Here is a 25,246-nt window from a genome sequence, read left to right on the forward strand (position 1 = left end):
ATTGCACTTTATGTAGTCATAGCACTTTATAGTACACATGTATAATATATTATATAGTATAGTATGTATAGTTTACATAGATACTCCACTGTTACGTTCTTAGTTTACGCATGATTCATGATAACTACTTTTTATATATGTGATGTATGCCATGCTTTTTGTTATTGCTTAATGTAAGTCGCTCTGGATTAAGAGCGTCTGCTAAATGCCTAAATTGTACTTACTTCTTGCCGTCTTGAAAATAAAAATCACACCTGTGTGAAGTGCCCTCACTGTGTGTGTACACTTATCGGCATACGTCGTCTCATTCTGGCCAATCACAACTTGCGTCCTCACTTTTGTCTTCAACGTTTGTGTTTACAGACCCTCAAAGCTGGACATAGGAGAGGCTAGCACCCCTCAAAAATGTATCTTGCGCAGATTTGAGTGTGCAAAACCTCCCTTTATATACTTCATTGTGACTCCAGCACCTACCCTCACCCAAGTCTACTGGCAGATGAGCAGTGTTGGGTATTTTTTTTTGGCGAGCTAGAACACCTATACAAGTTTACAAGTAGTACTGCCTGAAGCTAATTCATATCTCACTCACATGATATCACCCCCGGCGGGCCAAGCACGGATTCCATTCCGCTTGAAGACTGGTAGAACTTTGGACTGGAGGCAGGAGGAGACCAGGGTTCGAATCCTGCGAGGGACATGAAACTTAAGCATTAGAACTTTTAAGCATTGAGGACGGGAACCCCTTTTGGTGTTTTAAGCATTATGGTATACTTTAGCCATTGAAAAATAGCAGATCTACAAGCTCATAGTGCGGCACAAATCGTTCAATATACAGTATATTCTTTCAGGGCAAACGTTTTTAACTCAAATATTTGCTTCTGGGGGGTCCCTGGAAAAACATATTTTCACATGGGGGTCCGCAGCCAAATACAGATAATTCTGGGGGTCCTTGACATGAAAAAAGTTGAGCACCACCGACATAGAAACATAGCTTTTACAGAAAACTTTGAGGATTTAGAAGCACATTTTGTAGAATCGGCCTCAGGTCTAAAAATAAAGGCCTAAGTTGCTAATATTGCCATAATGAATGATTGGGACCATGCAGTGAGTGTATATCCTCTTTACAAGGGCACTTGGATACCCGAACCGCGAGCGTGGGCTTTATTGACATCGTTTTTCTTGATAACGGTACTCGACACTATAGTGGAGCTTCTCTCTGCTTTGCGTGCATTTATTAAGCAGATGCTGCGGGGAGAAAAGCAACATCAAATCTTGGCACCATTTTAGTGCCATTTGCAACTGTAATGGTGCTGTATCGCTCCATTTATCAAAGACGGTGGTAATGCAAGAGCTGGACTTTGTTCAAATGGGGCTATTTACAGGGAATGGGGATAGTTTGGTGCCATGTCCTTGAGTGTTTTATTTTTTTAGAACTGTGTGTGTGTGTGTGTGTGTGTGTGTGTGTGTGTGTGTGTGTGTGTGTGTGTGTGTGTGTGTGTGTGTGTGTGTGTGTGTGTGTGTGTGTGTGTGTGTTTCTACCAACTAAATAACACGTAGCCAAGTGATAAAAGGTGAGAATGATGCAACGGTAACTTTCTCATTAAAGTTTATGCAGGACAGGAGTCAGGAGGGCAGGAGCTATTGATTTACAAAGTGCCAGCATGGGATTATACCTGAGCAAACAGCACCACCTAGTGATGGAGATGATAACTGCTTCCATCTTGTGCACTACCACCTAAACCTAACCACATATTGTTTATATGAACCATGCAGCCCATATATATATATAATATATATATATATATATATATATATATATATATATATATATATATATATAAATAATTGCATTTTTATGTAGTCATAGCACTTTATAGTACACATGTATAATATATTATATAGTATAGTATGTATAGTTTACATAGATACTCCACTGTTACGTTCTTAGTTTACGCATGATAACTACTTTTTATATATGTGATGTATGCCATGCTTTTGTTATTGCTTAATGTAAATCGCTCTGGATTAAGAGCGTCTGCTAAATGCCTAAATTGTAAATTGTATATATATATATATATATATATATATATATATATATATATATATATATATATATATATATATTCATTCCCTTAAATGTGGAAGCACACTTTCCTCAATATTCACATCAATTGATTATTGCTTTACGATAAGTCACATACTGGTTGGATGTCCTGCATCATACTGTAGATCAACATTGAAAGCCAGAGGTGGTCAAATGTCAAAAGACCTACTATACAGTTACAGTATGTTTTTTCATGCCCCATGCAAGCTTTCGCGTGTGCGCTCTCTCGTGCACACACGCACGCACGCACGCACGAGAGAGCAGACATAAAGTGTGTCTCATAAATATGTTTACATCTGTGATAATTATTTGTGACATTTGTTGCAATTATTCAGCTAATACATTCTAATCATTTGAATTAGTCTATATCGAACTAATACGGACTTATTCCTTTTTTCATTGTGCCCAGAAGTCTTTAATCCACCTATACTTGCCCGCCTGCCTTCCATCTAGATTTGGAAGAATACACCAATAGCCAATTCCACCATCCAATCAGCTTGGGGAAAAGAATGGGAGTCCAAGCATGTGACAAACATCTGCCGTCAGACCGCACACAGGAGGTCCCTGGCACAAGCTCACAGGGAGACAGTGGGTCAATGTGCACTACATCAGTGGCTTGCTATCCCAACCTTTTTCTACCTTGGAGCCCCCCCCCCCCCTTCTTACATCTGACAAAGCTGAGGCATGTTGACCACCACATGCTGTAAGACTTAGCAACATAGCCCATCTACAAGCTCAAAAGGCATCATTCAAAAAGTATCGTCGTCATCAAGATATACTTTAAAGAACCAAAAGTAAAAAATACTCATTTGTGCAGAAAGTCCGATTTCACACGTTCAAAACGTATATAAAAAAATATATTTTGAAAATAATATTATTATTGTAATAATAATCAAAATCTACAAGGTAACTAGCAACTATATTATTCATATAATTGTAGTGGAGCAAAAGTACAAATATTCTCCTCTGAGATGTAGAACTACTTTACACCACTGGTGAAAGTAAGTGGTACGATTTTGTGCAACATATTAAAACAGCCTCCAAACAGCCAAGGCCTCACGCCCCTCTGTGATATTTGGCACCCCCTCCAAGGGGGGGGGGCTGCCCTGCCCTGCATGCATGGACCCCAGGTTTGGAAAAAACACTGCACTTGATTCAGGAGCAGCCGTTTGGCCAGCCTACACACAACTGGGACAGCAGCAGCAGCACTCGCCCACATGTCTGTGTGCTTGTGTGGTAGAAGGAAGGAGCACACAATGAAAGACACGTCGTTGTGTAGCTTGCCCTCTCCAAACACTCAAAGGAGGATTAGTCCATTTAGGCCTGACGTCGAAATTTAAAAAAATGTCTTCTAAATCTTCCAGTTTTCTGAAATAAATATTTTCACGATTTTAAAAAAAAATAGCAGATCTACAAGCTTGTAGCGCGCCACTCGGTAATGTTTAAAACACCAAAAGGCCGGGGTTCCTTCCCGCCCAAAATGGGTTAGTCACCCTCCATACAGCAGAGCAGGAGGCTAACCGCTGCATGGCCTCGAGGACTTTTGCATTCACTAAATAAATAAATTAAGCCAAGTACTGTATATACAACATCACAGAGCATGCCTTGTTCCCAAGCCGTGACCCACACACATGTCAGTGGACATTCTCTAACCCTCCGTCAGTGACTACTATACGGTCCCAGGCTAAACATTCACACTGCCTCGCTTTATCAGGAGAGCAGACAGACATGTATGGGTGACTATTACAATGAGTTCTGTATCTGGAATAATATATTTAACCCTTGAGGTTTAGACAATTATGTCATAAATTATATATCATTTTGGGAATGAGCTATTATTACAGACAAAGAAAGAACATCAGAACTGAACTGAGTGGTGCTGTACTGTACAAGCTCTCCTCCCTGGCCGATGTTGTGTGTGTGTGTGTGTGTGTGTGTGTGTGTGTGTGTGTGTGTGTGTGTGTGTGTGTGTGTGTGTGTGTGTGTGTGTGTGTGTGTGTGTGTGTGTGTGTGTGTGTGTGTGTGTGTGTGTGTGTGTGTGTGTGTGTGTGTGTGTGTGCGTGCGTGTGTGTGTGTGTGTGTGTGTGTGGTTAGGCTGCGCAACAGTGACACTTGGCGGTGAACAAACGCTATGTCCGTGCTTGGACAGACACGTACACAACTACACATAGGGACACTTATTGAGCGCTCTATAGGAGTGGCTATAGCACCACTCGAAAACAGGTGCCACACATAGGGCAGTATTATGCGTGTCTTAAGTACCAGGTCTTATTACTTAACTTAAGACCTGGAGGCGTGATCAATGCTGTTTGGCCACTCAGAATAGCCAAATGGCATTGATCACGCCTCCAGGTCTTAAGTTAAGTAATAAGACCTGGTACTTAAAACATGCATAATACTGTCCATTATGGTCAATAACTAAGTCCAAAGAGTGTGTGATCAACAGTGAATAATATATCAGTGCTGTATACCAGTGGTTCTCAAACTTAAGAGTTAAGACCATCGTGATTCATAACTCCGACTAGTGTACAAATGAAAGCCCTGAGGGGTTCCTGGACCACGATTCGAGAACCACAGCTGTACTGTACTGTATATCATGCCTGTTTTCACGAGAGACGGAAATGTTGTTTGGAATATCATCTAAACTAGACGTTAGTCCAATCTTTCAGTGGGTATTCTATTCAGTGCAACACATGAACCATGGCCTTCCTGTTTTGGGCACGTTAGCTAATAGAAAACAAAAGTATATTAAGCAAATATTAACCCATTTTGACCTGAGATCAGATTCTAAAAATGTCTTCTACATCCTGACAGTTTTCTGAAAAAACTGTGTTTCTATGTCAGTCGTTCTTCGATTTTTCAAAAATGGCAGACCTACAAGCTCGTAGCGCGCCACTCGGTGGCGCGCTATGAGCTTGTAGATCTGCTATTTTTCAATAGCTAAAGCATAACATAATGCTAACACCAAAAGGGGTTCCCGCCCAGAATGGAATAGCTGAACAAGCTCACAGAGCGCTGCAAGCTCACAACGCGTAGAACTTGCAACCTGTGAGATTGTAGATTGCATATTATTTTCGGCACAGAGATTCGGTTTGAAGGGGAAAAAGAGGGTGCCAAGTATAGAACCCTGGGGGACTCCTGTCAACAAGGTTTAAGTGGTCGATCAACATCCCTATAATGGTCTCGGAGGAAGTCCCATCTCCGAGCCCAAAGCTGCAAGAATCCTCCTTGGCTGCCACTCAAATGATTACACTGTTGATTTAATTAGTAAATGCAATAATAATCTGGAGGCATGTTAATTGGACAAATTTATTCAGGCTCCCTGACAGCTTTATGTATGTTTGATTAAATATTATAAGGTTTGTTTTTCTTATTTTGCATAATATACCTTTAAATCCTGAGCAAAGTGATCCAGCACACCATTAACGACTGTAATAAACTCTTTTTTTTAAAGCCCCTGTTTATGATTTATCTTCATATGAGCTGTGTCTTACCCACTGCCGTCTGGCCAGCTGACAAACAGCCCAGATGTAATTATTTGGGGAAATCATAAATCTGTCCGGTGTCAGTGAAGGTTACTTGATCTACGGAGTAAGTTGAAGAAGGGCCAGTGCAAGTTAGCACACATACTAACCATTCTCAAGATCACGTTCTCAAGATCACATAAGCACACAAACAGACAACGCACGCACGCACACACACACACACGCACACACGCTCGTGCACACACATGCACTCACACACTCGCGCACACACACGCTCGCGCCCACACATGCACAAGCAGTAAGCACGCTCACACACACACACACACGCGCGCACACGCGCACACACACACACACACACACACACACACACACACACACACGCATGCGCACATGCACACGCACACGCACACACACAGTTTCAAGCTCTACCAAATAAAAAGTTAAAAATCATTTAAAAGAAGAAAGAAAAGCTAGTTCATAATGAAATGATATGGTTCAGACTCAAATGGTTTTCTTCAGGGCAACAAGGGTTGATGACTTAAGTTCTTTGTTGACTTGTCTATTGATAAATAGTTTTAATGAGGCATGAGGGATAGGACCTATCACAGTGCATGGTTCTCAAACTTTAATTTCAAGGGGGGTGGAGGGGGATTCAGGCCTTCGTGCCAGGGTACAGCATCAAAGATTAAAACAGCAGCACAATTAAAAAACTGACAACAAATGAACTTACACCTACAACGATAGACTATCAATCTCACAAGTCTTTTATATATATTTTTATACACTACAGCTTACAACCAGCGGTGGAAGAAGCAATTTTTTTACTTGAGTAAAAGTATCAATACCACAATGTACAAATACTCTGATACAAGCAAAAAGTCATGGTATCTGCAAGCAATATTAAGATAATATTCAGAGCCCGGTCCTTGTGTTGTCAGTCAGCCATCTTTATTTTAGAACCATCTGCGTCCCCGCAGGGGGAAGTCTTATATCTTACCGTATCCAGAATTTACTCACATTACATTATGCAGAATGTCCCATTTCAAGTTTTCAAAATGTATACAAATACTTTTGAAAATAGCAGATCTACAAGCTCACTAACGTGTCGAGATTGGCTGCTTTCAAATTGCCAAAATATATTAATTAAAGAGCTTAAGTGGTTAATGTAGGTTTAGTACAGTAGCATATACTTGAGTAAATGCACTTCTAGTTACTTTATAGACACAACTGTTCACAACATCCATCCTGTAAGATCATCATGGTAGAATCTAGAATGACCCTAGTCTCTAGAGTCTCTAGAACAGTGGTTCCCAAAGGGGGGTCCGGGGACCCCCAGGGGTCCTTGAGGGAGTTCCAGGGGGTCCCCAGCTAAATGATTGTTTGGAACCAAATGGACCCTTATGGGTCTGTAACTCTGAGAGTGTACAAATGGATTAACGGGTCCATTTGGTTCCATTTGTACACCCTCAGAGTTAAATTAACATTGATTTTACAATATAAATTGGTGGTCCCAGAGATAGAAACACCATTAAATGTGGGTCTGTAGACTAATATGCATGTCAAACTGGGGATCCTTGAAATTAATATGGTTGAGAATCACTGCTAGAGCCGTAAAAATCTTCTCTTATGGGGGTCCTTGGCATATCTCTTCAAATGGGGGTCCGCGGGTTAAAATTTGTGTCAATTTGGGGGTCCTTGACATGAAACTGTTGTGGACCAATGGTTTTCAACCAGTGGTCCTTGAGGAGGTTAGGTGGTCCCCAACAAAATGATGGAGAGTTGCTAACCAAATGGACATTTATATGTCAAATGAAACCAAATGGACCCGTATGATGGGTCCATTTAGTTTAATCAGTTAATTTATAAGAAGTCTAGACAATTAGATATTCAAAATATTCAACGTTTCTTTTAGGTCTGAGAGGCTAAATCTCATCAAATGGTGGTCCGTGGCTCGAATGCCCAATACATAATTGGCCTTGATATGAAAAGGGTTGAAAACCACTGCTCTCTGTCTCTAAAATAGACCTTTTAATGCATACACTAAACTTGTACACACACACACACACACACACACACACACACACACACACACACACACACACACACACACACACACACACACACACACACACAGCGTGTAGTATGTATAATATCATATAGATTTGGTATTTTAATAATATAAGTTGAGCTCTTACTTTGAGAGTGTCTTCTCCTTTAACGCTGAAGATAGATGTCGTGAATGCAGCGACTGATACATTTTACGACAAGGCGTATATGATTGTGTACATGTACACTACATTACAGACAGCACCATGTAGGCTACCATAACACACACCGGCTTGTTGCTGTATAACTAATCTAACTATGGACCTCTGTTCACATACCATGTAGCGAATTAAGCACATGCAGCGGTTAAAAACACGACTGTTTTGCAATTTGGAAAGAATTACATACCTGTTTATGTAGCGTCTAGGAGGCTAAATGGCAAACATGTGATGCTAGCCTGCGTTTACCCAGAAGCGAAGCAGCAGGAGCTGCCTGAATGCTGAAGGAACAGGAGCTCGCTTCGTCTTCGTTGTGAACATGGTAGGGTGGTCTAGCTGTCATCGTCCCCCCCCAAAGAAAAACGTATAGTTGATCATATTTATTTATATAATAATATTTGAGCCTTGGATCAAGACGGTCATAGTATAATATATGTCAGTATTGGCCTGTCAAGACTGACATATAATCAAGACTAATCAAGGCCTTATAGTTGAGCTTTTGATTATGCATATTAATACGTTTTTGCTTACCTGTTTTTTTTATGTTCCCTGATAAAGCCAGCAGATTTTTTGTCTCGACAACTTCTGCCTAAAATGGCCTATATTTTTCAATGAGCTTCAGGCAGTACTACTTTCCAACCAGTAGGTTGTCTCAATAAAAGAGTAGGGAGACCACCTTCAACATGCTCTGTCTGCATATAGATTGTTTAAAAATATTATTGTATTCATTAAAATGTGTTGCGGATTGCAGCTTTAAAGGTGCTGTGATTGATTTTCTGTGTTCTTGTTAAAACAGTTTTATGTTTTTTGTAAGAAACAAACAAAAATAAATGAAAGCTCTATATTCTGATCAGTATTAACCGTGGTCTTTATCTCCATCACTTTAATAAACAGAACACACATTTTCAGATGGCACACCAATTTCACAACCAATTTTATCAGCTTCAATTTTCCACTTCCAATTTTTTCTGTCCATGGTCAGAACCTGTAATGGTCAAGAACCCAGTCAGTGTCTGTAATTCTGATATTGTACAAATGGAACCAAATGGACCTGTATTGGTCTATTTGGTTCCATTTGTACACTTATGAGGGTCCAATTAAAAGTTTGAAGACCACTGTACACTAATTGGAACAGAACCTTCATTTGTGGTAACTCCTATGAAGGAAGTAGGGAAGCAGCCCGGAAGCAGGAAGAGTAGAAAATGTAGCTTGAGAGACGGGGAGACTTCGGTTACTGAACACTTTATAACCATTATTATGGAATATAGAGCTATTTAACACTCACTTATTTCAAAATAAAAATATCACTAGAATATTCTGTTAGCATGTGTGCGCATTGCACAATGAAAATGAATCATGCTTAAGTACAGTTGACAAACAAAATGTGTCCTCTTCACAGAATGGTTTTGCAATCGGATTCCCATATCATCACCACCAACAGAACATTGCTAATTGGATTTCCACGTAGCAACACAAAGTCAACAACAACAGCAACAACATCACTACACGACTGGGAGGGGGGGGGGCTCCACTCAACGAGCCCACCTTTTTAGCAGAGCTCCACTAGCTAACGATGCTAACTCTCACCCTAGAAGCAAAAGCAGCACCGGGAGACTTGACTTACAGTGACTGGGACGGTGTGCTGCTGCTGCTGCTGCTACTCCGTGGTGGGGCTCGAGTAGCCCACTCATGCCTGTGATCCCCATCCCCCGGCGGGTGCGAAGCTTCCACGGCCCCCACACCACCTGCATGCACACGGCCTGCGGGTCGACGCACGCCAACCAGCTGGTGCGCACCAAGTACAACAACTTTGACCTGTACCTGCGCTCGCGCTGCATGTATGGCTTCCTACGGTTCCTCCTCTACTTTGGTTGCAGCCTTCTGACCTCTCTGCTGTGGGTGACGCTCTCGGCTGTCTTCTGCCTGCAGTACGTCAGCGTGCGTGTCCTGCTGCGCCTGCAGTATAAGCTGTCGGTCATCCTGTTGCTGTTAGGTCACCGGCGACTTGACTTTGGGGTGGTCAATGACCTCTTCATCTACAGCATGCAGGTCACCATATTTCTGGTAGGGGGCCTGGGCTGGTGCTTCATGGTCTTTGTGGATATGTAGCACGAATGGGGGGAGAACATTGATCATGTGAGAGAGTCGAGACGGGTGGACTTTGTAGATTCTCTATCCACTCAACGCTGCAACCCAAGCACAAGGGGGAGAAAGAAAATGACATGCATTTTTTTCTGTAAGCCACAGATATGTGTCAAGGCAGTGGCGCCTTCAGCTGTAGACTTGAGCAGTGTGACGTGAAAGCCCATGCCGAACGAGCGCGGTTAGTAGTGCCCGTGCTGACTGCCGAGTGATGTGATGGCCGTGTTGACAACTCAGCGCTGTACGAGTATGGCAATCAGTTATGATCTACTTTAGTTAAATTGCACATACTAGTGCTTGACTTGGAAATGGTCATGGTCCGCATTTGGAAACGTTGGTAATGCAACGTATCTGGTAGTTTGCAGAAACAAACGTACAATGACAAAGTTTTCACTGTATCCAAAGTCTTTGGAATTGTGTGACTTTGTACAGTAGGGACAGAATCTACTGTTTCCAATACTCTGCTTTGTACGCCACTTTCTACTTAACTTAAAGAATGAATGTCCCAAAAACTATAGTTGTGAAATCTAAATCTTACAGGCTTCATTCACAAATATGATGGAATCCAATCCAAATTCATGTTTTGGGACAATATCCTAATATCCTATTAGTCCTGTAGTATTTATCTACATTATTCTGAATCTACAACATTGTCCAATAGACGGGTTGCAAACTTGCAATGTAATTTCTCCCATGCCATTGTAGATGAACAAACAACCATCCATTTAGATGTTACATAAAAAAAAAACTATTTGTGAAATCAAAATGTCTTATTAGGGGCTATGTCCACAGAAAGCATTTTTGAGCTTCCAGCGTCTTGCTGTCATGCATTTCTATGGTAAAGGCGCAGTGCAGAGAGCCGCCTCTCACCACCAAGAATTGCATTTCAGCACTTTTGGCGTCTAGTGTTCTTTTTGGTGGAGCGCCCTGGGTGCTTCAAGTAGAAAATAGTTCAGCTTTTGGAAAAGAGGGGTGCTCATCAATCACTTTTTTTTTTGATAGGTTCAAACATTGCTTGCATCAATAAACGACCTCTGCACTTCAGTAAGAAGTGCTCTGTCTGGACATGGTATCCAAAGTCTCCTCACTAAAAAAAAACACTTTCTGTGTACATAGCCCCTTAGGAGTATGCCCCTTAGATGTATCAAAGTAGGCTTATCCATTCATATATTATACAGTATGTTTTGGTTAGAATTTAAGCCTGCATAAAGCACTCGCAGGAGGCTAAGAAGTGAATCCTGGCAACTCGGAACCTCTCCCCTCTTCTTCTGTACACTGTCCAAGTCGGTCTTAACAATTCAACCCGTCTTCGTCATTAGACCTGCTGATCTGATTCTGTTCCTTCCTTGGCTGTCCTGACCCTCTGTGCCCTTTAACCCTGTATTTCAGTCATAGTACCCGCTCAGTGACAGGAAATTAAATCCTATTGTATCGTGATATGTTGCCTGTTATTGGACCTCGGTCGATTAACTTGAATGACTTCTCTAAATAATGATGAATGCAAGAACGCTGCATTCCCTTCATTTTAAGTTTGTTCTTTCAGTCTGTCTTGCCTGTCTCGTTCTCGCTTTATTTCTGTCTCTTTTCTTTCTGACGGCCTCAAGGGCACTCATGGAGTTTTGTTTCCTCAACTGCTATTCCACTGGCTTCAAGTAATGTGCCCCCTACTGTATTTGTAGTCAGTCATATCCATGCCAAAGTCTGTTGTTATATCTGTCTGTGGAGAAAGAAGTTCTGCATGAGCTTGTTCTGCTATAGGATAGAAGTCCTGTCCAGATTGTCCAAAAGGATTGTTTATACTGTTTACAAAGTATGAAAACATGTGATTGGATTATATCTTATGTTGGTTGCAATACTAAATGGTTTATTATACATCCCGTGACATATTTTATTAGGGGGTGCCAGTCGGCATACAATAAAGGACAAATGTGCAAGGTGGATAATTCTTAATCTGTTAAAGAAAACTGACAATTCTAAAACCGACTTGCAATGCATTATGACTGTGTCATGCAAGATGGTAATATGTGCCAAAATAAACAGCAGTTGGTGTGAGTGTAAGATCTCCATGTTGCCAAATTGAGGCAAGCCTTAAAGGACCACTTCACCACTTTTCAACCTATCTTCATATAATAGGTCCTCACTTATAATCATGATAAAATGGCACAATTCTTTTCCTACTCAGTCTGTGTCTCATAGGAGGGCTGTGGGCAGTTCAGAAACCCGTCCACCAGTGACCTCATCGATGGGGAATCCAAGCTAATAGAAACTGCAGGCTTTGTAGTCCTGAAAAGTTGTAATGCGAAAATGGAAGCCAGCGTTCTCACGATAATACAAATCTAAACATTTTTGTAAAAATATCTTGTTTAAAAAAATATCTGCCTAATGATGATGTCACTGGTGGACGTGTTTCTGTACTGCTCACAGCCCTCCTATGAGACAGACTGAGTAGAAAAAAATTGTGCCATTTTGTCATGATTATTAGTGAGGACCTATTATATGAAGATAGGTTGAAAAGTGGTGAAGTGGTCCTTTAAACATAATAGCCTACATCAGAATGAAGTGATGTAATTTGTGTTGGATAGATGAAGTGACCAAGTAAAGTGAGTTTAAATGTCTTTAAGTTATTTGAAAAGCAATTTTATTAATGGGGGGAAATGTGATTCCGTGTGTGTGTGTGTGTGTGTGTGTGTGTGTGTGTGTGTGTGTGTGTGTGTGTGTGTGTGTGTGTGTGTGTGTGTGTGTGTGTGTGTGTGTGTGTGTGTGTGTGTGTGTGTGTGTGTGTGTGTGTGTGTGTGTGTGTGTGTGTGTGTGTGTGTGTGTGTGTGTGTGTGTGTGTGTGTGCATAAACATGTGTACAGTACTATGAGAATGCATGTTTATTGTTTATTATATTGATCTATAGTAACACCGGACATGCCTCAACCATTGCCATAAGACCATGTATACCAGTTGAAACGGAGTGGTTACTTTTGGGTCAAGTGATCCATTAGTTGTACTTCACACGGTCCCCAGAACCTCTCTCTCTGACAGGCGGCTCTGTTTGGCTTCCCTCAGCATACAATGAGCAACCACAACCAGACACCTCCCTCCCCTGCCAACCATAACAATGGCACTGGCTGTGTCCCAATCACCTTATATAGCCTCCTGCTCACATGGCCTAAAGTGGGCCTACATGATCTTAGAAGGACACGAAAAAGCCAGCCAGGACTCGTCCATTTCACTGAGAGGGTAAACATGGACCTTTACAGGTCCCTCTGGGTCCATGATTACACTCAGTGTTAGATCAACACTGGCTGATTTATTGTGCATTAGTAGCCACGAGGGAACGCGAGGACATGGTGTAATATAGTTTGCACTCATTCTCCTCCACCTCCATATGATATTGATATAGTTATGAGTATCGCCACCCCAGGGCAATAGTTTGTATATGCGGATTTTGGCAATTCATGTTTTTCATCTTCCCTTTTTAACCACATGCACCCTAGCATTCGGCGTGTTCTTGCGAGCTTGTAGATCTGCTATTTTTCCCGCTGTTTGATGTACAACAAAAGTATATACGGGGTAAAGTGGTTATTCAACTGTTATCTGCTATAATGCAAGTAAACACCTCGATGGGGCAGAGAGATGTCAGGGTTGAGCCTGAACAACAGCAGCACATGCTTCCCCTCCATTGATCCTGGTAGGTGGCCCTGCCCTGACTGAGACATGCTCAAGGCTGGCAGGGCCCGAGGCTGCGAATGACTGTAACAATATCCCATTGTTCTCCGAGGATCAACACATCATATGCCTCATACATACCAGTCACATTTGACAGCCCAGTAGGACCAGAGGTGAATTGGAATACTTGAGCTGACATGTAATAACAGTTCACCGCAGGTATTTTGTCGCACGCCGTTTATATACACTGCTGCTTTTTCTTTCTTTCTTTACGAAAGAAAGGAGTTATGAAACATGGACAAAGTTTCCCATTTCTAACTTGTGTGTGACTTTTGGTGAATTGATATTTCAAGGCTTCCATGTTTAAAGGGCTCTTTATGGTTTTATTTCAGTCTGTCTTTCAGCCTGCCCTGTCCACCTCTTTTATTGCATTTATGTACAGTTACTACAGTGTATATACTAGGACAAAAAAGTGATTTGCATATGTAAGAACCAGCAGAACTTATTTGTAGTTAACGTTTACATTTATGTTATTAGTCCCTTATCAGTTATTGTTATCAGTTACTGGAAGCTTGTACATTTGTTTTATCAATCATCCTCTCTTCTGGGGGTCCCTATAGCTGGCACATATCCTTTTCAGATGGGGGTCTGCCAAATACATATCGGGTCCTTGACTTGAAATCGTTTTAGAACCACTGTCCTGTGTGTGTGTGTGTGTGTGTGTGTGTGTGTGTGTGTGTGTGTGTGTGTGTGTGTGTGTGTGTGTGTGTGTGTGTGTGTGTGTGTGTGTGTGTGTGTGTGTGTGTGTGTGTGTGTGTGTGTGTGTGTGTGTGTGTGTGTGTGGTGTCATTGGTCACAGGTTACATTTATATTGTGACAGTTGGCTTCCACACAGGTTCTGTATAGGTCGTTCTTGCACCACTGCAACTTCTCTTTTGTAAGGCTGAGCCCTAAAGTCATGCAAAAACAGTGCTCCATACAGTATAGTGCCGTTTGTGTAATAATGTAATTCATTGTAGCCTAGCAACTAAAGCAGTATTCATTTAGCATCAGAAATAGATATTAATATATTTTCTTTTTCTTCTATTCTCTTTAGATACTGTGCTTTAGCCTAGCACGTTTAAAAAATAAATAAAAAAAATAAGCCTGCCATTTCAGGGAAATGTAAGCTTTAATAAGATGATTAATAAATGTTAAATGTGTTTAAAAATGATGAATGAAGTCCACACGGCAACAAAGGGTTCTGTGGCTGCAGCTGTCTATATTGAAACCAGCAGGGAGGTGAATGTGGGCAACGTTATGGCTTCGGTAAAGTAAAAGTTGACTTGAGGTCATGACAGGCAGTTTAGTGCTCATAATTTAGGAGAGTGGCACACATGCGCATCATGTAGCCTAAACTGTCATCACATGAGGCCACGTGAGGTGACCACACACACACATGTCAATTTGCTTTGAGAGCACACGGCGCCCATGCTGCTGTGCTGTCCTATTTCCATATCACCCTTTAATAACATTTAAACGGATAATACATCTCCCCCAGTGTGCAGTGCGGCAATATTAAGTTAACGTGGTGCACACCTTTTAAAACCCATTTTGGGCGGGAACCCCTTTTGGTGTTTTAACTAAGCATTGTGTTATACTTTAGCTATTGAAAAATAGCAGATCTACAAACTCATAGCGCGCATATTTGGCACGCTACGACCTTGTAGATCTGCTATTTTTGAAAAATCGTGAAAATGCGGCACAAATCTTTGAATATATATTCTTTCAGAAGACTTTTTTTTTTATTTCGACTTCAGGCCTAAATGGGTTAAAGCTGCAATCCGGAACTTAATGTATAATGAATAAAACGTTATTTTCACTGTCATACTGTCTATTATGTTAAAATACAACTCTAAATTTGCATTGGTGGTGATACCTGTCCTATAGGCTGTGGTATCAGTGTCTCCCTAATAGGCTAGTGGTTTTCAACCAGTGGTCCGGGGACCACCAGTGGTCCTTGACGGGGTTCCAGGTGGTCCCCATGCTAAATGATGGAAATTGGAAAGTTCATGGTAACCAAATGGATCCTTATAGATCTCTTTAACTCTTGAGAGCGTGATTGGTTTCATTTTACGCTCTCAAGATAAGTTACATTATTGTTAAACTTCTGCATTAGTTAATTTACAAGAAGTCTACACAATTTCAGAATGTATAGAAGAATTATTATTTTTTTTGTATCATTTGCTTGTTGTTTCTCCTAATGGTACCAACATCAATGGAAAAGTGTACATATATTCTTTAGTTTTGTGTCTTGAGAGGCTAAATCTCATCAGATGGATGGTGGTCCGTGGCCACTTAAATGCCCAATAAATAATGGTAGCCTATGATATGACAATGGGGTTGAAAACCATTGTGTGTGTAGTACAGGACATAATAAAAGTTCTGTGTGTGCAGCTTTAAGATCGATGCAGAGAGGAGTGCATCGAGTTCATGTGACAGTGATAAAAGGTGCATAATTCAGCCTGGAAGCATGCAGACACTGTAGCCTGGTGGCTACAGTACACTACAGTACAGTGCTGCTGAAAGCGTGCATTAATAATACTGTAGTCTAGTACTGTAGTCGTATACTATACAGTAAAATGACGCTGCCGGGCACATTTCATCCAAAATGTCTGTGTGTTGTTTTTTTTAAGTATTTTGAGTGAATGCCATCCATGGCGAATGATGTCAGGTTGCGTTCTGCAGCAGTTCATATACTGTTGTTCATGTGAGAGAGAGAGAGAGAGAGAGAGAGGCATTCACTTCCTGCACAGCGAGAGACGCACGTCGCAGAGACAGACAGACAGAGAGAGAGAGAGAGAAGGGGGGGAGAAAATGAGTGCATGCGTGCGTGTGTACTGTGTGTGTGTGTGAGAGGAGGAGGGAGGAGGGGGGGACAGTCACAGTACAGGGATGATGGGGACGAGTGACCAAGCTGTATAGTGGACAGAGTGAGTGACAAAACCGAGGTGGAAACCCAACCAGGGCCTGCACTAAAAACTAACTAGGCTACATGATCATAGGCGGAACCTGCAAAACTTTACACACAGTAGATCTGAAACCGAACGTAGTGTATAGGCTACTCTAGTCTCTCTCTCTCTCTCTGCATATCCATAAGCGGCTATATACCTCATCCCTTCCGTGCCAACTGAGCTGACAGACAAGCCGCATTTTATGGAGGAGCAACATATCGGGTAAATACAGTATATTATATCCCCCCCGATCTCTCTCTCTCTCTATCTCTGCCTTCACAAATCCTATAACTCCGGGACTATCGGGACTGTATGTATCCACCACTAAAATGTAACCAAATGGACCCCGCTATAGTCCTATATGGTTGCGTTTAGTGTAGGAGGAGGATACACTCCCGGATACCGAGTTTAGTATTATGTTTGCTGTTGATTTTGTGTGCTCTTTTCTCTCGCGTCTCTCCTTATTAACGATATAACGTTACAATTGAGCCTGATGTGATGTCCCCGATATATTCTGCTGACTGTACAGTGTACAGACTGGTGGTCAATGTGGGTTGAAACAGTTCAACTATAGGGCGATTCCGCTTTTAGCCTGTATTTATGGACTTTTATAGAAATGCCAATAATGTTATGCCCAGGATGTAGCCATATAATATGCCATATATTCCTCCTCGCAAACTGTAAACGCTGAACTTGTAGTAGCTGCTACGTTGATAGCGATTTGAATGATTGTGTCGTTTTCGATTGTATAAACCTATACGGTCACCAGACAAATGCTAACTTTTAAATAGCTTTAGTATACTGTTATGAAGCCTACAGTTTGTTTCGAATGGAATGAATGGAGAAAGTGACATGACATTATTGTCGGTCGTTGCGTCACGATAAACTTGAAGAAAAAAAAACGCGCCCCTCTCCACCCATAAGCAGTAGCAATATGTAGCCTAGCTGTTTGGCATTTTATCTGTGTCGGTTTCATTATGTCTGCACAATCATACATGCAGATACGGTAGATTAAATAGTTGTTATGATTGATGTCGTAGTAGAGCATCAAGCGTTCAGTAACAATACATATTCATATTCAACTCTAGAATTAGCTTAGCTTCACTATTTCAGTGATGATGTTAATGCAAGTTAAAGTTAAAGTGAATTAAATTCACAAAAATAGGCCTATATTGTTTGCCACTCATGTGCATTCATGTGTCATGATGCAACTGTAGCTATTGTAAAAAAAACTTAAAAAAAAACCCAAAACTAAAACAAGTTATACCACCAAAGTTGAAGGGGTAAAAAAAAAAGAAAGTAATGGCTGCCACCACAATCACCAAATGAAATGGTTAACCTTTATTTCAGTAGCAGCTGTGCATTAGCATTGAGCTGAAAGTCTTGATCACAACCCACTACTGTTGTTCAAAGCTTTCTATTGGCTGTCTGTTTGTGGAGCGGTTTACCTCGCATGAACCCTGACATCTGACTCTAGCACAATGGCTTTCCTCCTGCAGTGTGTGTGTGTGTGTGTGTGTGTGTGTGTGTGTGTGTGCGTGTGCGCGTGTGTGCGTGCGCACACGTGTGTGTACATGTGTGTGTACATGTGTACAGTATGCGGCTAGACAGAGTGTAGCTTGTGGCAATTTCTTCATTTCCTGTCAGTTCCTTCTCTCCCTCACTCTCCCTGCTGCTTTGGTTACTGGAGTTACTTTACTAACTGTACCTCTTCGGCACTTCTCTTGTGTCGTGTATTTCCTTTCAAGATGGCTATCGAAGCCTTATTTTCTTGGTAATAGTCTACATTTCATTATTGCCATGTGGGCATATAGCAGCCATCTTTCTTCCTATACTTGCTATAACAGTGGTTTTCAACCCTTTTCATATTAACCCATTTTGACCTGAGATAAGATTCTAAAAATGTCTGTTTGAAAATGACAGTTTTCTGAAAAAGCTATGTTTCTATGTCAGTCGTTCTTCGATTTTTCAAAAATAGCAGATCTACAAGCGCGCTACGAGCTTGTAGATCTGCTATTTTTCAATAGCTAAAGCATAACATAATGCTAACACCAAAAGGGGTTCCCGTCCCCCAACAAGGCCCATTATCTATTTGGCATTTGATCCACGGAACACCATTTGATAAGATTTAGCCTCTCAGACCCCAAACGTAGAATATTTTTGTTGTCCTTGGATAAGATTTTGTCCACAACTCAATGCAGTGTTGGCAAACGTTGATCGAAATAAAATTTCTTGTACATTCTCTAATTGTGTAGACGACGTCTTGTAAATGAAGTAATGCAGATGTTTAACAAATAACAAGTAACTCCTGAGAGCGTCAAATGAAGGTTTCATTTCACGCTCTCAAAGAGTTAGAGATCTAATAAGGGTCCGTTTGGTTACCAAGTATACCAACTCTCCATCATTTAGCCGTGGACCACCTGGAACCCCCTCAAGGACCACGGGTGGTCCCCGGACCACTGGTTGAAAACCACTGTGCTATAATGTCCCAGAGTGTGTAACACTATACAGAATGTGTATAACGTAAAATGCCTCTGATCCTCCCATTCTCATAAACCATAACAGTTATCAAATATGTAAAGTTGGCCAACAGCTCCAAACCCTACATACAGCACTGGTTCCCAAAGTGGGGTCCTTGAGGGAGTTCCAGGGGGTCCCCAGCTAAATGATAGTTGGAACCAAATGGACCCTTATGGGTCTGTAACTCTGAGAGTGATACAAATGGAACCAAATGGACCCTTATGGGTCTGTAACTCTGAGAGTGATACAAATGGAACCAAATGGACCCTTATGGGTCTGTAACTCAGAGAGTGATACAAATGGAACCAAATGGACCCTAATGAGGGTCCAAATGGACCATTTTACACTCTCGAGAGTTACATTATTGTTAAACATCTGCATTACTTACTTTACTAAGACGTGTACACAATTAGAGAATGTAGAAGAATTGTTATTTTTGATCAATGTTATCTCTCCCAATGGTACCAACATCGATACAGCATGGAATTGTGGACAAAATGTTATCCAACGACCACTAAATATTCGGTTTTACTTTTGGATCTGAGAGGCTAAATCTCACCAAAATGGTGGGCCGTGGCTCAAATGCCCAAATAAATAATGGGCCTTGATGTGAAAAGGGTTGAAACACCAAGCTCACAGCACGCCGCAACACGTTGTGAGCTTGTAGATTGACCTATTTTCGCTGAATGTTCACCTATTATGACCGGAATAGAGACGTATAGGGCTCGCATGAGGTTAATCCCCCAAGGGTGAAATTCAGATACCGGCATGTAGTAGCAGCAAGTAATGTTTGTGAGTTGTATAGGCTATACTATGAACAATTAAAGTAGCCTTAAGTTCGGCGTCTTGTTCAGAAAAAGCCTCCCCTCCCCTCCATCTCCCTTTGCAGATTTGAATTGAAGTGTGCGTGAGTCTCTTTTGTTAGCCATCTCCGCATAAAGTCTCAGCTTTCCCCTCATCTCAAAATAACATGGATGAAAAGATCAGGGTGGAATTGTTCACGCTTCTTTTGAGTCGACAGAACAATCTGAAACCATAGGTGTGTGTGCGTGCATGCGTGCGTGTGTGTGTGTGTGTGCGTGTGTGAGACTGTGTGTGACTGTGTATGTGCGTGCACTGTGCATGTATGTGTGTGTCAGCCTATAGGCAACACAAGGACAGCTCTTATCTGGGTGTTTATGACATTCTCTCCCCCCCTCCCCCTCCTTGCTGGGAAGTCATTTCAGGGTAATGTGGGTTTGTACTGCCAAGTTTCTATCTTCAATGTTTAACACAACATACATGGAAAATGTGTGGGACTTTTTTTTCTCTTTCTTTCTAAACGGAGGCCTTCAACGCCACCCGTCTTTGACTTGGACGCCTGCCAAAGGTTTGTGATTGCTCTCAACAGCTGTATTTTTCTCTCTCTCTTTCTCTCTCAGTGTGTGTGTGTGTGTGTGTGTGTGTGTGTGTGTGTGTGTGTGTGTGTGTGTGTGTGTGTGTGTGCGCCTGTGTGTACAGTAGGTGTGTGCGTGTGTGTGTGTGTGCAATGTGCATGCCATGTCCTGGGATGCCCTTCCTCCATATAGGCCCCACACTACATAACATTCCACAAGGGGGCCGAGGGTTGGGGGAAGTGGGGAGTGTCGAGATGAGTTCAGCAAGGGCACACACACACACACACACACACACACACACACACACACACACTATACACACTCACATACGCTGGACAGAGAGACGAGCGGTGCGGCAGGGATAATAAGGACAGGTTTTGAGTTAACTTGGTTTGTCCCCTTTGTCAGACACCCGATAGAACAGTACACGGTCAATTCCTCGGTGTTCATTTAACTCTACAAGGGTACAAATGTACATTTGGACCCTCTCAGAGTTATACAAGTGGACAAGTTAACACCGAGGATTGTACTGTGTTGTCAGAGCTCTCTCTTCTCACATGGATAGACACAGTATACTGTAACGCAAGCTGCAGTCTTAGTAATCGTAATCTTCCATATCTACTATAGTGTTGTTGTTTGAGACGCATCAAGCTTATGTTGAGGGAACGTGGTTTATACATCAGTCCTTAGTATTTTTTAAATCATATCTAAATATATATTTTTTTGCTTATAAATATCGTGTTGTCTACAAAAAGTGGGTTAAAGTCAGTATCATGTAATATATAGAATATAGAAGATGTATTCAGAAGATACTCTGTTAGACAGTTGGCTCTTGGCTACAGGGCCTCATTTCCTCATACGCACTGAATTAAAATCGTGACTCGGACATGTGATATCATGTGATATCTAAACTATGCAACGCTGTGAGTTCTGTTGCATTATTGTCCTTTTAATGCGCCAATAACGCAGTCTACTGTACGTCAGTGCTGGAGAATCATAATCCAAGTGTTCTCCAGATGCCAACTGTATCTGCCACTGCCGTCATGACTACTTCCATTCATAGGCGATAGATTTATATGCATATTCACTGTTGATATATTGTACATTTACACTTATATTTAATGATATACATTATGTTTGTCATTTCCATTGTATAATGTCCAGTGTCAGAACACTCAGGGCTCTATATAATACTATATTTTCTTTTCTTTTTTTTCACCTGCATTTCCCCAAGATTTATCATATCATATCTTATCTTATCATAATGTGTGCGTCGTGCACACGCAGAGTTGGCATTGGCATGACCAATCAGAGGCACCATTAGTAGTCGTTTCAGAAACCAATCAGAAGCTGTCTTAAATAGTCAGAAAGCGTAGACAAGCAGATGTTGGCGGTGCACGGGCAGCTTTTTTAATCTCCTTTTTTCATTTGTTCATTTCTAGCTGATTCATCTGAATGAGTCAAACTTTTAGAACATGGGTCACCAACATGTCCGTGCACGGACAAATGTGGCAAATGTGGCAAAGACTTGGGTCTTGTACGCGGCAAGATTTATATGTTCTGTTTTACAGAAATTGTTATCATAACACCCACTTACTGAATGTCAAGTCTCCAGGTTTTCTTCGGAATAAGTATGACACTTATTTATTATGACACTATGGCACTAATGGCACATTAGGAGTCCTCTAATACAGGGGTTCTCAACCCGTGGGTCGCGACCCCTCGGGGGGTCGCCAAATTATTTTAGGGGGTCCCCAAATTATTTTCAAAAAAAAAAAAAAAAAAGATTTATTTTTAAATTTTATTTTCAAATTTTTTCAAAAATAGCAGACCTACAAGCTCGTAGCGCGCCACTCGGTGGCGCGCTATGAGCTTGTAGATCTGCTATTTTTCAATAGCTAAATTATAACAATGCTTAAAACACCAAAAGGGGTTCCCGCCCAAAATGGTTTAAGGTTATTGTAGCAGTCAATTTATATTGGGGGTCGGGAGGGGGCGGGGCGGGGGTCCCGAGACATTGCCAAAGCATTTCCGGGGGTCCCCGGCCAAAAACGTTGAGAACCCCTGCTCTAATACTAGTGGTTCTCAAATGTTTCATTTGAAGAGACCCTCTTAACTCTGAGAGTTACAGACCTATTGTGGTCATTCAGGGCTATCTATTTATGTGTTTCTTAATATTATTGTCCACTCATTTCTTTATGTCTGTGGCAAAAATGGAATGTTGACAAAAATGTCCACCACAAGCCGACATGGCGATGGCCCCTGCTTTAGAATCTTTGTAGTATTCAAGTTTTGAGTATTCAAGCGTCATGAGTTTGTAACTACAGTATGTGAATGATAATGGCTGGAGACCAGAGTGATTCTAGCAGTAGTTTTTCGTCTCCTGGACGCTGGCTTTTTATTTGTCGTGTATCTCAAGTGCCAGCAGTTAAACACATCCAGCCTGGCTTTTTGGACATATAATTAGGGGAAACATTTTCAAAAAGTTTCAAATTATTTTCAAATCGCGTTGTGAGCTTGTACCTTACTAATACCAGTTAGTACCTGTCCTGGACTAATACTATGATGACAAATGATTGTCGACTACCTTTTTTCACTGACGAAAACTAAATGGAAAATAAATGAAAACTAAGCTATGATGGCTAATACTAAGACTAAATATATTTGTTTTGTTTTAGTTTTTTGAGCCTTGAGGATTAAGTCATTTTACACATGGTTGTAGATCTGTGTAAAACCTGTGTAGATTTTCAGCAAGTGTAAAATGAGCCATTACGACGGCAGTAAGGCCCACTAAAATACATTTTAGTTGACTAAATCAACAGTAGATTTAGTCGACTAAAATCTTGTGATATTTAGCCGACTAAAACTACACTAACACTAAAACATTCCAGGCGACTAAAATGTGACTATGAGACTATGAAGACTATATGATAAAATCAAAATTTGCTGCCATAATACTGTGGAACAACGGCAGTATTATGTATGTGTTTTCAGGATATAGGTGACTTATTCAACGTCACAACTAAGCTTTAAAGGTGTTGGGAAGGATATTTATTATTCTTGTGTTAACACCATCGGGGCCCATGACGGAGATCACCGTCAAGTTCAAGTTCATGGTCAAGTGCCCCAGACGGAGATTGATAAACGGGACGGAGATTAATGATATCAAAACCGATCGCATCGCTCCACAGCCTACGAGCGCTTGTTGCCCAATCCTCGGTGTTGCACAACAGTGACACGTCATCGAAAATGTTCCCTGCCTGTTTAGCGGACGAAAACGAAAATCTTAAAACGTTCATAACTCGCGATCTAAATCATCCCGTCTAATTATGAAAAAATATCCTGTGTTAGACGGCGCTCCGCGGTCCAGTCGCTAGTCGCGATAGATTTATTCTTACCTCCCGTTGTTGTCGATCGACTCTAGAGTGGTGTGGCTATTGTTAGCTTCTACACAGACATTCACAACAACTTCCGGTGCCCCGGTAAAAGTGGTCCGGGGCTATAAATGACATTTTATTAATGGATTAAATAGGTCCGGGCCCTCAAGGTGTTAAAATAGAAGTTAACTATGGTAAATTCCGATCGTAAAACAGAAAATAGGTTCTCTGATTTGGGATACACGTTTTGATCCAATCAGCAGAGAGAACTCGTAGAGAATACAGGATAAACAAGAGAAAGTGGAAGTGATGAAACAAAACAGAAACGAAAAAAAGAGCAGACAAAATCGGAAAAATGAGTAGTATAGATTTAGAAGAACCAAATTGAATCATATTTACATGTCAAGTGTTCATTGCTAGCAGGCAACAAAGAGAGAAAAAAGCAAGGGTAAAATTAATGTTACATGTTCCAGTAAATGAGGATGATTCTATCTTGAAAAATATTCCTGGCAACTATGCTTTGCGAGAAAGTAAGAGTGCAAGGCAACCTCATCGCAAAACAGGTAAACCAACATCTTTTACAATATCAGTGTTAACTTGATAACGCCGAAGCTCAAAGAAATAAGTGAAGCGAAGCCGTTGCCCATATCTAGTCAGGAAAGTTGGCTTCAAGCTGCAGCATTATAAGCTGTGTTCTAACTCAAATATTTATAACCCACAGTTTAAATCACAACCACAACATTAACAAAAAGAAAGTCACAACATGGTTTATTTTTACGCCATAGCACTGTAGAGCCATTTAGAAGAGGGTGCTACGTGTGTGCGTGTGCGTGTGCGTGTGTGTGTGTGCGTGTGCGTGTGTGTGTGTGTGTGTGTGTGTGCGTGTGTGTGTGTGTGTGTGTGTGTGTGTGTGTGTGTGTGTGTGTGTGTGTGTGTGTGTGTGTGTGTGTGTGTGTGCGTGCGTGCGTGCGTGCGTGCGTGCGTGCGTGCGTGCGTGCGTGCGTGCGTGCGTGCGTGCGTGCGTGCGTGCGTGCGTGCGTGCGTGCGTGCGTGCGTGCGTGCGTGCGTGCGTGCGTGCGTGCGTGCGTGCGTGCGTGCGTGCGTGCGTGCGTGCGTGCGTGCGTGCGTGCGTGCGTGCGTGTACTCACGCACGCACTAATGTGTGTCTAACTAATCACACAAACCACTTGACCCATCAGCCCCAAATGTCTCAGTAGGCCGAAGGAAGAATATGTTTCACGTACGTTTTATATAATTTTTAACTTATTCTTTTTTTAATTCTTGAAGTCAATGGAGGGCAGATTGGGCTGAAACGTTGCCCAAAATAT

The 25,246-nt window shown here is 41.6% G+C and overlaps 2 protein-coding genes across 2 annotated transcripts in view; both read left to right on the plus strand.

Annotated features, from left to right (window-relative positions):
• The first annotated feature begins 7,867 nt into the window (after positions 1-7,867).
• On the plus strand, positions 7,868-11,938 carry tmem250 (transmembrane protein 250). Its single transcript, XM_079524342.1, has 2 exons — positions 7,868-8,175; positions 9,253-11,938. Exon 2 carries the CDS (start codon positions 9,543-9,545, stop codon positions 9,960-9,962), a length of 420 nt encoding a protein of 139 aa, XP_079380468.1. The 5' UTR covers positions 7,868-8,175; positions 9,253-9,542; the 3' UTR covers positions 9,963-11,938.
• Positions 11,939-20,487: 8,549 nt separating this feature from the next.
• The window catches only part of nacc2 (NACC family member 2), a gene marked incomplete at its 3' end in the record, with an annotated part of 36,035 nt that continues 31,276 nt past the window's right edge, over positions 20,488-25,246 (plus strand). Inside the window, exon 1 of the mRNA XM_079523948.1 lies at positions 20,488-20,534. The remainder of the gene's footprint in view (positions 20,535-25,246) is intronic.

Source organism: Electrona antarctica (genome assembly GCF_951216825.1).
Source record: "Electrona antarctica genome assembly, chromosome: 16".
Classification (NCBI taxonomy): Eukaryota; Metazoa; Chordata; class Actinopteri; order Myctophiformes; family Myctophidae; genus Electrona; species Electrona antarctica.